We start from the raw sequence: 13,005 nt of genomic DNA, 5'->3' as shown, positions 1-13,005 counted from the left end.
TTATACAACTTCTCAGTGGCAGATCCAGAACTAGAACTCAGACTTGCTGACTCTTAGGCCAAGCACTTGGGCAGAGGCTGAAATGCCAGCTATAGGGGAACTTAGAAGAAAGCCCTGCCTTTCACAAAGTGGTCTCTCACTGCTTAATGAATGAACAGGATGGGACTTAGATGCCAAGGCCTGCTCAACAATAAATGTCTATGGATTTAAGTCAAAACAGTTCCCCCCAGACTTTGCAATCATCCATTCTTTATAACCTAGACCCACTCACCACCAGAAATTCCTTGAGGTGCGTTTCAATGTTCTTGTTATAGAGTGTGAAGAGGGCAGCTGACACCTGGATGATGGCTTTGGTCAAGCAGTGAATATTGTTGCTGTAACCTAGGTTATTATTGATGGAAGGGGAGAAAAAGGAAAGGAATGTGAGCCACTCCAAGCCACCCTTGCCGGTCACTTCTCATTTTTTCAGGCTAGGCTACCCCTATTTGACACCAAAGGACTGGAAGGTATTTGGGGATTAGGAGAGCGAGAGTCCTATGAAATTTTACTAGAATTGAATTTTATGGACCGTTCACTCTCAAGCGCTTTTTGAAACAGAACTTTACATCTGAGTCAAAAGTCTATATTTTCCAAATATATGTCTCCATCTCATCTCCCTACCCCATGACACTGACCTCAACTGCACTGGCCCCTCAAGCCTACTCCTTACTTACCATCTTTCTCAATGCTGTAGAAGGAAGAAGGGTCTGTGGCAAGGAGGGGGAGGGAAACAGCAAGAAAGATCAAAAGCAGGCAGGCCACCTTATATTCTTCCTCAGGGGATGATGCATCTGGAAAGAGGAAAAGAGAGTAAGGTCAGCAAACAGGAGTTTTCTTTTTTTTTTGCCTTTTCTAGGGCCGCTCCCACGGCATATGGAGGCTCCCAGGCTAGGGGTCTAATCAGAGCTGTAGCTGCCGGCCTACACCACAACCACAGCAACCTGGGATCCGAGCTGCATCTGCAACCTGCACCACAGCTCATGACAACGCCGGATCCTTAACCCACTGAGCAAGGCCAGGGATCGAACCCGAAACCTCATGATTCCTAGCTGGATTCGTTAACCACTGAGCCACGACGGGAACTCCTAGGAGTTTTCTTCTATGGGGTCCTTCTTCACAGAATTACAGGGAGGATCACATGAGAAAATATCTGTGAAAATACAGACCACTATAGGCAAGTCATTATTGTGCTGGGGACAGTACCAGCCCCACTTACAGTGAGGTGCCTGGGTCCTGGAGGCCTTCCCTGTCATCTGAGCAGAGCCCTTGGCAAAGGGCTCTGCTGATACGCAGTCTGAGGGCACTCTGTCAGCTGCCTGATGGGGTGGAGAGGCAGGAAGGAGAGGAAAGAGTCTCATCAAAGCCGAGAGAAGAAGGAGAGTAAGTCTGGCAATTTTGAAAGGGCTTAATGCCAGCCCCCTGCTTCCATCCTATTCTGAGTGTGTACAAGTATGAATGTGCTAATCAGAGGAAATATGTGATGGAAATTTAAGAGACAAGTGTGAGACCGGGGGAAGAAGTGAATGGTGTCAAGGTGATTACAGAGGAGGGGAAGGGAGAGCACAAGATCATTCTAGGGAACTTGGATGCTAAATCACACAACTTAGCATGAAATCATGCCTACTACGTATTATGCGCTGTTTTGTTTGCATTAATCTTATTCCCCAACCAGACTGGAAATTCCTTTGAGCACTTGCTGAGTATCAGACTCTCACTGAATACTTTTTAGCTGATTGACAGATCAACTGGATAGAACCTTACTAGAAATCTAAATTGCCTGTGGAAGAATTTTCTGGGGATTAGGGACTGTGCTTTAAGTCTTTCCTTAGCTCCCAGTTTCTAACCTTGGAATTCACAATCCCAAATAAAGCCTTCTCTGACAGTGACATTTTCCCACCCCAAAATGGGGCCCAAGCCCTTCACTGCCCCCTTTCCCAAATCTTACCTGTTTTCAGATTGGCAATGGCAGCCACCAGGGCTGGGTCAATGTCACAGCCCACCCCCGCAGCAGATGCCAGCTCAAAGACACTCAGAGTTACCTGGCAGAGAAGAAAATGACATTCTGGAGAAGTATCATAGGAGAGAAGTGCTTGGCAGAAGCTACAGGTAGTCAAGACCCCTGGATCACAGATTTTAAACCTTTGGTGTGCTACCAGCTTTTCTAAATATTCCTTTCATAGAGCTCCCAAAACTAGAGGGGTAGGGGGGTGGGGGTGGAGGTGGAAAATAATGCTTTAGCTTGGCATTCAGATACTTCACAGTACAAATTTGCTTTTTCAATCTCAGTCAGTGCAGCCAATTTATTCACTGTCTCCAAACTACCATTTACTTTCTTACAATTTACTTTGGCTCACGTGCGTCCCTCTTCTAGAGTGTCCTTTCTTCTTGAGAGATAAGATAGATGCATGTCGGTCCCTACCCCTGGTTCCTGACACAGGTCTTCTAAAACTCTCATAACTTCCTAAGTGATAAAAATACCAGCATTTTTTGTTCCTATGCAGCAACTCTAGGTAGGCTCCTGAATAGGGGCTGGTCACCAGAAAGACGAAGCCTTGATTAGAATCTGGGAATTTTCAGCACCCTCCCCCCACTTCTCCAGAGAGGGGAGAAGGCCTGGAAATGGAGTTAATAATTGATCATGCTTACATGAGGAAGCCTTTCTAAAATCCCAGTAGCATGGGGCTCAGAGACCTTCCAGGTTGGGAACACATCCATGTCCCACGAGGGTGATGCACCCCAACTCCACGGGGCAGAAGCTCCTGCCATTACGACCCTCTCAGGCCTCACCCTATGTATTTTGCCATCTGGCTGCTCATCTGCATCCTTTATCACATCCTTTAACAAACCAGTAAATGTTTCCCTGAATTCTGTGAGCCACTCTAACAAATTAATGGAACCTAAGGAGGAGGATATCAGAACCTCTGATCTGTAGCCGGTTGGTTAGAAGCACATGTGATTACCCAGGCTTGCAACTGGCTTCTGAAAGGGGAGAAGGAGGTGCAGACTTGTGGGGCTGAGCCCTTAACCTATGTGATCTGACACTGTCTCCTGGTAGATAGTGTCAGAATTGAGTTAAATTGTAGGACACCCAACTGATGTCACAAAGAATTGGTGTGGAGGAAAACCTCCACACATTTGGTGACCAGAAGTGTCACAGTGTTCTATGGGAGAGTAAAGGAGACTCACAGGATAGACACACAGAGTAGGGGAAGAACCAGGTTTTTCCCTACATAGGAAGGAGAAAAAGACCAGAGTTTGTCCTAATCACCTCTTTTCTACTTCTATCTAAGTGACACTCACCCTTGAGGCCTAACTCAAATCTCATTCTCTGTGGAGCCCTCCCTGTTAACTTCAGCCCAAGCTCATCTCTCCCTCCTTAAGCTGGTATCGCTTACTTACACTGATCACACTGGTACCATCAGTTATCTTTTCAGATTGGAGGTGAGAGTATGGCTTATCTCACCAGCTAGATTATACATTTTTTTTAATCTCATGGCAGAGAGAGGGGAGAGAAAAGCTTTGGAGTGAGAAGAACTGGGTTCAAATTCTAGCACCACCACTTACTAAATGTGTGAACTCAGCTAAAAGTTACTTAACTTCTTCTAGCCTCTGTTTTCTCATCTGTAAAATGGATCATAATACCTACACCTCAAGGAGTCGCTGTGAAGATTAAATTATACCGCATGTGTAAAGCACCTACTCTAATGACTCACAGAGTCACTAAGAGACTGAACATCCAGGAACTTTGCATTTCTTTTTAAACTCTCTAGGTTATAACACAATGCTAAGCACATAGAAGGCATTCAATTAGTATTTAGTGAGTGATTACTCAATCCCTCATTGAACTTAAAATCAGGTTCCCAAGATGTAGCCCCATACCACTACCCCTACCCCATGTACTTGGACACCTTTTAAGGTTAAAAAAAATGACTTAAAAACATTCTGAGGAGTTCCATCATGGCTCAGTGGTTAACTGAGGGTTAACTGCGGGTTCCATCCCTGGCCTTGCTCAGTGGGTTAAGGATCTGGCGTTGCCGTGAGCTGTGGTGTAGGTTGCAGACCTGGCTCAGATCCCACGTTGCTGTGGCTGTGGTGTAAGCTGGCAGCTGTAGCTCCGATTAGACCCCTAGCCTGGGAACCTCCACATGCTGCAGGAGTGGCTCTAGAAAAGGCAAAAAGACAAAAAAAATAAAAAAATTAAAAACATTCTGAGAGGAGTTCCCTTCATGGCTCAGCAGTAACAAACCTGAGTAGTATCCATAAGGACAAAAGTTCGATCCCTGGCCTCACTTAGTGGGTTAAGGATCTGGCATTGCCAAGAGCTGTGGTGTAGGTCACAGACACAGCTCAGATCCCGCATTGCTGATCTCACCGGCAGCTACAGCTCTGATTCTACCCCTAACCTGGGAACTTCCATGTGCTGCAGGTGTGGCCATTAAAAAAAAAAAAATTCTGAGAGAACAAGGATAATTGTTTCAATAGTAGACAGCTAAGTAGAGCATCTTATGCGAAGAACCCCACAGACATAACAATAAATACACACTGTCTATGGTACTGGACACAGGAGGCAAACCTTACCCACATTCTGCCCCGCCCTTTATTAAAATTCCCTACTAACTAGGAGTTCTTGTCGTGGAGCACCGGAAATGAATGCAAGTAGGAACCATTAGGATGCAGGTTTGATCCCTGGCCTCACTCAGTGGGTTAAGGATCCAGTGTTGCCATGAGCTGTGGTGTAGGGTTGTAGATGTGGCTCAGATCCTAACTCTAATTCAACCCCTAGCCTGGGAACCTCCATATGCTTCAGCTGCAGCCCTAAAAAGTAAAATAATAATAATAAATAAAATAAAATTCCCTACTAAATAACCCACCTCGAGGCAACCATGACCTAGGAGATGAGGGGCCTGGTCCCTGACCTATAGTTTTCTGGAGGAAGAAAGGGATGACTGAAGGAAGTGTCTTTCCTCCTAATTTTCTCGCTCCCCTGAGGCAATAACAGAAGCTCTGATGGACAGGGCATCCTTCCCCCTACCCTGCCTGCTTATTTTCACAGGTAGACAGAGCCTAAAGCTCCTCGGAGCTGCCCTGAGATGCCAGCCAGACGTGCTCCTGACAGGCTAGAGCCTTCAGCCCCAACATCAACAGCTGCCAGAAACCCAGGCTCACTGTGAAATCGAAGACCAGGTTTAAAGGAGCAGCCATGCCAGTGAAACATCGCCCCCTCATGGCCTATGACCCCTTGACCCTCATCTGACTTCAGGCAGAGAAAGGGGAAATTTTCATAACTCTTTTGACCTCAAGGTAAGGAACTCCTTTTTTTTCTCCTAACATCTAACTTTAATACTTCCTGTTGGAGTTGCCGTCGTGGCACAGTGGTTAACGAATCCGACTAGGAACCATGAGGTTGTGGGTTCGGTCCCTGCCCTTGCTCAGTGGGTTAACAATCCAGCGTTGCCGTGAGCTGTGGTGTACTGTGGCTCTGGCGTAGGCTGGTGGCTACAACTCCGATTCGACCCCTAGCCTGGGAACTTCCATATGCCGCGAGAGCGGCCCAAGAAAACAGCAAAAAGACAATAATAATAATAATAATAATACTTCCTGTTAACTGGTTTCCTTTACTCACAGACCTCTTTCCGTTAATGGAATGAATTATCAAAGTACCCTGCCTTATGATTTGAAGGACCTTGTTCCCAGACTTCAGCTGTATTTTCTGCAAAACATATTGTTCCAGTGTCTCAAAGGCGAGATGACGTGAGGTGGGGGAGGGAAGAGGGAATGGATATATATAACTTAGGCAGCTACAGAGGCCCCTCTTCGAAGCTTTCTCCATCTCTGTAGGAAATGGGGCCTGAGGCAGGTGACAGACATGTAGAGGAGCCAGAAAGTTTTGGAAATAGGAGGAAGGAAAGGCCAGAAAAAGAGAAAGCTCTGAGGGCAAGCAGAGTGGGTGGAAATGGAAGGAACACATTTTACAAAAAAGGACCCAAGCTCCTGACTAAAGAGGGGACTTGTCTGTACATAGTTTGGTATCTAATTTGCACATTTGAGGAGAAAACCTATAGATACTATCCTAGACCTTACTCCTCTCCATCTCCCACAGGGGCCCAGACTCCCGCTTCCCTCCATGCCCCTAGGGCTCCGAGGCTCTGCACTCTCTCTCCAAGAATATACCTGACCAATGCCCCTCCCTCCACAACACCTCCCCTAGTTCAAATCCTGGCCCTTCTCTCTGCAGTGTTCTTCAGAGCCCCCTCTCCCTTACAAGGTTGAGCTCCATCCTTTTTCAACAACAAAATCTCCTGATTCCACTTCGCACTCCCTCATACCTTGATATCTGTGTCTGGAGTGACAAACTCCTTCAGGCTCTCAATGGGACCCATAAGAAATGGGCAGTGGGAGGAGAAAACCTGGAGGAAAGAGGACAAATGAGTCCACAGGACAGCAGCAGTGCCTTCAAATATCAGTTGAAACAAACACCAAAAATAGGGCCTCTGCTTAGATTAAAAACTGCCTGCTTCCCAGGCTCCCTCTCTCCTCATGCCTCTAGGCTCATCTTTCCTCGAAGATCTCCCAGGACCTCTACTGAATTAAGCTCCTTTCTTCTCAGCGCTCACAACCCTTTCCACAGCTTCCCATACGAGCCCCACTCAGGGAGGTGGCTGTTTCTTCTGTGGCAACCCCCCGACCAAATCACCTCCCGAAGTCCCTCCTGGGCCATGGCCCTGAAACTGAGGATAACGCCAATGATGGTCATGCGCTTCAGCACATTATCAGCCCCTGAGGAGAAAGAAGAACATTAAGAAGAGAACTTAGGAGAATGGCAACAGCGTTCCTTCTTCAGACCCAGCCTGGCCCCCAGATCTCCAAAAACCCCTGTCATCCATCCACAATCCTTCTCCCATAGCTCCTTCTCCCTTCAGGGGACATGCTCACCCATCAGCTGGGGCAGGAGAGAAGCCATCAAGTCCGGCTTGCTGAAGTTGGATCTGATCTGAACAAGTACATCCATGTTCTCCATCACCAGCTTCTGCAGCCGGGACACAGAGCCATTAAGCAGGAAAAGATGAGACCCATGGTACGTCTTCCCCCCAGTCTCCTACTCCCGTCCCCCTACCCCTGAGGCTGGACCTTCTTCCTGGGGGGCTTGCTTCCACAGTACCTTCAGCTCCACAATCTGCGAGGTCACGTGCCACATCAGGTTTTCACTCAGGAACTTCATGCCATAGGGGCCCAAGAGTTCAGCCAAGGCCCGCATCTCTGGAATAGAGTCGCAGGAGTCCCAGGTGGGACTCAGAGGGCACTGGTGCATTTGCACAATGGCCAAAGGGTCATTTGAACATTTTAAATGTTTTTCAGCAAGGGAAAGAAATGGGAAGTTGGAGATCAAAAGTAGCCCGAAATCATGCATTCAGGTGACAGGTCTGGCCTGCCTATGGGACAATTTACACTTTCCCCACCAAGATATACCACAAATGATAACTATTCACCTTCCATTCTTATAAGAGTCTATACTTTCCCAAGTCCCTTTGCATGGCACCTGGGCTTTACTCTTGCTGGGCCAGCTGCACTAGCTTTATCAGGTATAAGACCTTAAACAAGCCACTGACCCTCTCCAAGTTTACTTCTCTGAAAATGAAGAAATTAATATCCATCCTCAGTACTTCCCAGAGTCGACATGAGAACATAATCAACACACATCCTCAGAGTCCCAGTTGTTTTTCCCTCTAAATCCTTCTTCCTTCTAGTTGGCCCCATTACCTTTTCCCTCCCTACCAGCTTCCTTCTAGTCCTTTGTGAATTAATTAAAAACCCAGTTGGGAAAATCCCATGTTGAAAACACTAGTGACAAATTCAGGAGTTCCCGTTTTGGCTCAGCAGAGATGAAACTGACTAGTATCCATGAGGATGCGGGTTCGATCCCTAGCCTACTCGCTCAGTGGGTTAAAGATCCGGTGCTGCTGTGAGCTGTGGTGTAGGTTACAGACGTGGCTCAAATCCTGCGTTGCTGTGGTTGTGGCATAGGCCGGCAGCTGCGGCTCTGATTCAACTCCTAGTCCAGAAACTTTCATATGCTGCAGGTGCAGCCCTTAAAGGAAAAACAAAAGAAAAAAAAAAAAAAAGCTAGTGACAAATTCAGACAAAGGGAAGATCTTTGGCTATGGGCCATCTCAGCAGAGAAAACCATAAAGACCAGAAGTAGCAAGAGACCAGGAGAAAAAAGGTCAGTTGAACACAGTAAGAGTTCAGAGGGAAAAGGAAGCCGAGGCTCCACAAGTGTTTAAAGGCAGGACCAGTTGATCTCCACGTCTACCACTGACAGAGGGAATAAAATTGGTCACAGCAGCTGACACAGAACCTCATGTGGAATAAATGCTAGACATTTTTAGAGCAACCTATTTACAACAGGAACAACTGAGCTGAGAACTAGAAAAGGATTTCCTAACTGGTCAACTGAGATAATGCTAAAATGGCTGACAGAGAAGCAGAGGGGCTGAATTGCCTTCTCTGGGGAAAAGACACACTGATCTACCGGCCTACCAGCCTTCCTTACTCCAGCCTTCTCTACTCTAGGCTAGTAACCCTAGGGCATCCTTCTCTATCCATCTATCTATTTTTGCAACAGCATTGCCCCATCACCATGGTAACCCAGGGAAATGGGGGTGGGGGTGGTAGAAGGGGGAATCAGCATTACCTCCTGCTGCTCGTCAGTTGTCAGCAAGACCTAAAGCTGATTTTAGATGCTGCCTACAGTTTGTGGGAAGAACTGATGAGAAGGGGACATCTGAAGCCTCCAGCAGGTAAAGAGTAGGGTCAGCTCACTGATGGAGTCAGTATGAGGGTAAGAAGAAGGCAGGCGGGAACACAGAACTGTGTACTCTGACTTTGGTTAACACCCCCCAGGGAAGGGGGAGAATGGAGAGGACAGGGTCACTGAAACATCTCCTACCTGTCACAGATACCATGTGGGGTCCATGATTTACATGGAGGTGAGAGGAAGGAGGAAGCATTGGGACTGTTCATGAATCAGTGAGTCAGTGAAACAAATCTATTAAAAAGGATCTGTATGGTTTCGAGCCCTCTTTTAAAAAAGAGAACAACTTTCCAACTCATTCACAACACACTCCTCACCTGCCTTGAGACACAAAAGCACTGCTATACAGTGGGAAGCAGTGCAACATAATGATTAAGCACCCAGGAGTTCCCGTCGTGGCTCAGAGGAAACAAATCTGACTACCATCCATGAGGACGCAGGTTCGATTCCTGGCCTTGCTCAGTGGGTTAAGGATCCAGCGTTGCTATGAGCTGTGGTGTAGGCCAGCGGCTACAGCTCCGATTCAACACCTAGCCTGGGAACCTCCATACGCTGTGGGTGCAGCCCTAAAAAGACCAAAAAAAAAATATTAAGCACCCAGTTTCTGGAATGTGACTGCCTTGAGTTGAAATCCCAGTTCTACCACCTATGAATGTTCGACCTTAATCAAGCTCCTTAACCTCTGCATCTCAGTGTCCTCATCTATAAAATGTGGGGAATAAAAGTGTCTACCTCAAGGCTGTAGTGAGGATTAAGGAGTTAATACACATGAACATTTAGAACCTCGCCCACACTAAACATCATCCATTATCTCATCATCATTATCAACATCAACAGTCCAAGCCCTAGCTAAGGCTCTAAAATTTATCCCTAAAGGAGATCCCTGGTGGCTTGGTGCTGTGGCTTGGGTCACTGCTGTGGTATGGGTTCAATCCCTGGCCCAGGAACTTCCACATGCCACAGGTGCAGCCAAAAACTTTTTTTAATTTAAAAATAAAATGTATTCCCAAAGCAGAAAATGCCAGAACGTCACACCACTGTTTAATAATTCCAAACATCAGGATGTCCTCCTTGCGATCATCCTTTACCCTCTATTATATGTCTCACTCTTGACCCTTTGTGGAAATGGAAAATAACCACTTACTACCCTTCAAAGAATAAATCCTTTCAGTGACCTGAGATGCCCCTGCCTAGCTCCTAACTCCCCTCATCTTCCCTCTCCACCTTTAACCTTTAAGCCACCCCTCAATCTGGGTCTCACTGGGAATCTCTTTTTATTGCTCATGAAGTGGAATCCAGCAGAGACCTGAGAAGAGAATAGAATGAGCCTCTGGGAAGGTAGGAGAACTTAGATGGGGTGTGTAGGTTGAGATCGCGTATTGAGGGGAAAGGCTCAGCTCCCTGACGGGAGACCAGGCCCTGGGCTCACCAGAGACGTCTGAGAATTCCTCTGCGCTGAAGTTCTGCTCCCCCTCTCTGGGGAGGCTGATGAAGGCCTGCATGGCTGGTGAGAGGGTGATGGTCCCACTGCTTGCCTGTCTAAGCAGACTTTCTAGGTACCTACAAGGTTGGCCAGGAAAGCACAGAAGATTAGTGTTCAATCCCTTCTCCCTCCCACCACCACTGGGCCCAGGAAGAGAAACTCCTCCGAAGGCTGGGGTGGGGAGAAGAGACTCAGTAGATGGTACGACATCCTAATTAACATCCCAAGCTGTTGGCTCAAAAACCCCTGGCAGCAAAGTGACTCCGCTTTGCCTCTAAACCCTGCAGGGCCTTTCGCTGTGCTGTCAAATGTAACGGTGTACGCTGCCCCCTTTTTTTCAACTACTGACTCCCCTTACCCTGGGCCTTTCTCGATCAGTCAAGACCAGCCCAAGCTGACAGGGAAAAAATTCCTACTAATTGGGCTCCTCTGAAATATACTTGTCTCAACCTCTCCAATGAGAGTGTTGGACTAAGGGCCTAGGATCCTGGAAGCGGATCTCAAGTCAAACCTCCTGGACAGAGAAGCCCCATGAACTTGTCATCCAGTCTCCAAACACTGCCTTCTGCTGTCTGGGCAATGTGAGAAGGCCTCCAGCCAGTGTCAGCAGAGAGCTTGGCCAACCCCTGCCACTCACCCAGGCACTACCCCTGGGCCTGGGTCTTACATAAGTCATAAGCCAGCCACAGGCAGGTCAAATCTAGCACTCAGACATGAGGGTTTTTTCCTTTTTAACTTGAATTAGTTGTCAAAATTTTGAAACAGAGAGATTTTACATTAAAAATAAGGATTTAGTGGGGCAAAGATCAGGTGGAGCTAAGTGGTGGCTGTCCCCTCCAGAGGGGCATGCCCTCTCCCAGTACTCAAAGTCCCCACCTAGCCCACAGCACCCCTTTACCTTACCTGCCAGGCCCCAGTTGGCATTTGTGCTGCAAACCTTGCCCCCGTCTTTCCCCCTCCTGGGGGGTGGGATTCTTTGCAGACTGACTCCGAAGAGCAGATACTGGATTAAGAGCGCCACCCAGTGGCTTAGGGAGGTAGGAATCCAGCTCCTTTGCATCTTTAAAACCTCAAAGGAAACATTGCTGATTCCTGCCTCCTCCAGTTTTGGGAACGGGTCCCCTTCCCTATGAAGAACAATCTGCTTATTCTCGACATGGTCATGTCAGGAGGTGAGGAGACAGTGCTCCGGAGAGATGGTGTGAGAGACAGTGGTCTTCAGAGGGAGAAGCTGGACAAAAGAGAAATAAGAGAACTACAGAAAGAGAAAGAGAGATCATTTGAAATTAAAACAGTAAGAATACAGAAATGAAGGTTAGGAACTGCAGATTAATTGGAGAAGGTCAAATTGCTGCAGAGTAGGTCTATGGATGTCACATGGAAGCTTAGAATGAAACCTCTGGGTAGACAGAAGGGGATCTGAGTTTGGCCCAGCTCCAGCTCCAGCCCTCAAGCAGAAACAAGCCTCTATTTGGGGGTCTATGACCCTAGGTGCTAAAGTGCCTGATTCTGAGGTCCTACTGCGTGAAGGAAAAAGTGATAACAGAAGGAAGGCAGTGAGAGAGAAGCAGCACTGACCAATTTGTGTAGAGAGTGGTGAGAGTCTGTTCCCCACACGAGTCCAGAGGCTGTGTCTGCTGCAGGAGGGCATTGCGGATGACTCGGGATACATCTGTACCCAAAAACTGGGCCAGTGACTGTATGAAGCTGATGTACGCTTTGACTCCTGCCAACAGCTCAGAAGGCCTTGCAATCTCCTGGGTTGTGGCATTGTAACCAGCCAGCCACACAATGGCCCTGGGTGACAAAAACCACAGTCACAATCATAATGACAAGCACAGTAACAGTTATCACATTTATACTGTGTTCCAGGGGCTGCACTGGAACTTACATGTGCTATCCCATGAAAACCTCACAGCAAGCCAAAAAGGTAGGTGCAGTTATTATCCCCATTTTACGGATGAAGAAACTGAGACACAGAGATAGTAAGCCACTTGTCATCTATGGTGACCACACAGCTGGCAAGTGGCAGAGCTGGGACCTGAATCCAATAACATTTCATCCTCACCCACTATGCTCTTGGCCGCCTCTGGAGAAATTAGGTCAGGTGGTGAAGACCTGGGCTCCTCAATGCCACCTAACTCTATGTGCTGGTTCATACCACCTGCATTCTCAGGGCCAGCACCCGTCTTTTCTCCCTGGAAAGAATTAGTTCCAGCCACTGTCAGAAATGGAAAACCACACCCAGAAATCCTTAGACGTGAAGTGCAATCCCAGGTGGCCACAGGATGCCAGGTGGAGAAACTACACTTGGCTGGCGCACAGCTACAGCCAACTTTAGAGGAGGCAGAAAAACTGCCCACACTGTAGTGTTTTAGGGGCACGCCAGGAACACTCCTCCTTACCAGACCCCCCAGCTCCTTCCCGAATACCCTCCCAGGAACCTGAGGATTTGCAGTTAACAGTCAGTCCTCTGCCTTAAGGCTTTCTTCCTTGTTACAATGTGAACAGGAGGGGAAAGAGGAACATCAGACTTTGCCAGTGACAAGCTTTTGTCAGTCATCTGTGCATCAATATGAATGAGTTCATCAGTTCTTTCTAAAGCCACAGATGTTTGGGGGTTTTTTGTTTTGTGTTTTGGAAAAAATGTTTATGTCAGAGGAGCGGAAGA

General features: G+C 47.5%; 1 protein-coding gene across 4 annotated transcripts in view; it reads right to left on the bottom strand.

The window, feature by feature from the left end:
* Positions 1–13,005, bottom strand: part of NCKAP1L (NCK associated protein 1 like) — a 41,776-nt gene that overhangs the window by 7,142 nt on the left and 21,629 nt on the right. For 3 of the 4 annotated variants that reach the window (XM_021091746.2, XM_084955800.1, XM_084955799.1), the window contains exons 21-29: positions 11,913–12,131; positions 10,281–10,411; positions 7,199–7,296; positions 6,973–7,066; positions 6,734–6,816; positions 6,366–6,446; positions 1,985–2,078; positions 714–830; positions 272–381 (exon numbers count right to left, since the gene is read on the bottom strand). In XM_021091746.2, the coding sequence (XP_020947405.1) occupies positions 272–381; positions 714–830; positions 1,985–2,078; positions 6,366–6,446; positions 6,734–6,816; positions 6,973–7,066; positions 7,199–7,296; positions 10,281–10,411; positions 11,913–12,131 (1,027 nt within the window). Of the gene's footprint in view, positions 1–271; positions 382–713; positions 920–1,984; positions 2,079–6,365; positions 6,447–6,733; positions 6,817–6,972; positions 7,067–7,198; positions 7,297–10,280; positions 10,412–10,570; positions 12,132–13,005 lie in introns of all 4 variants that reach the window. The other variant, XR_014803262.1, reaches the window with a different exon arrangement.

This window comes from Sus scrofa, chromosome 5 (genome assembly GCF_054392235.1).
Source record: "Sus scrofa isolate SSC_HxYL_T2T_F1_AM1 chromosome 5, Sscrofa_HxYL_maternal_Yorkshire_Landrace_v2.0, whole genome shotgun sequence".
Lineage (NCBI taxonomy): Eukaryota > Metazoa > Chordata > Mammalia > Artiodactyla > Suidae > Sus > Sus scrofa.
This window is presented reverse-complemented; position numbering and strand designations above follow the sequence as displayed.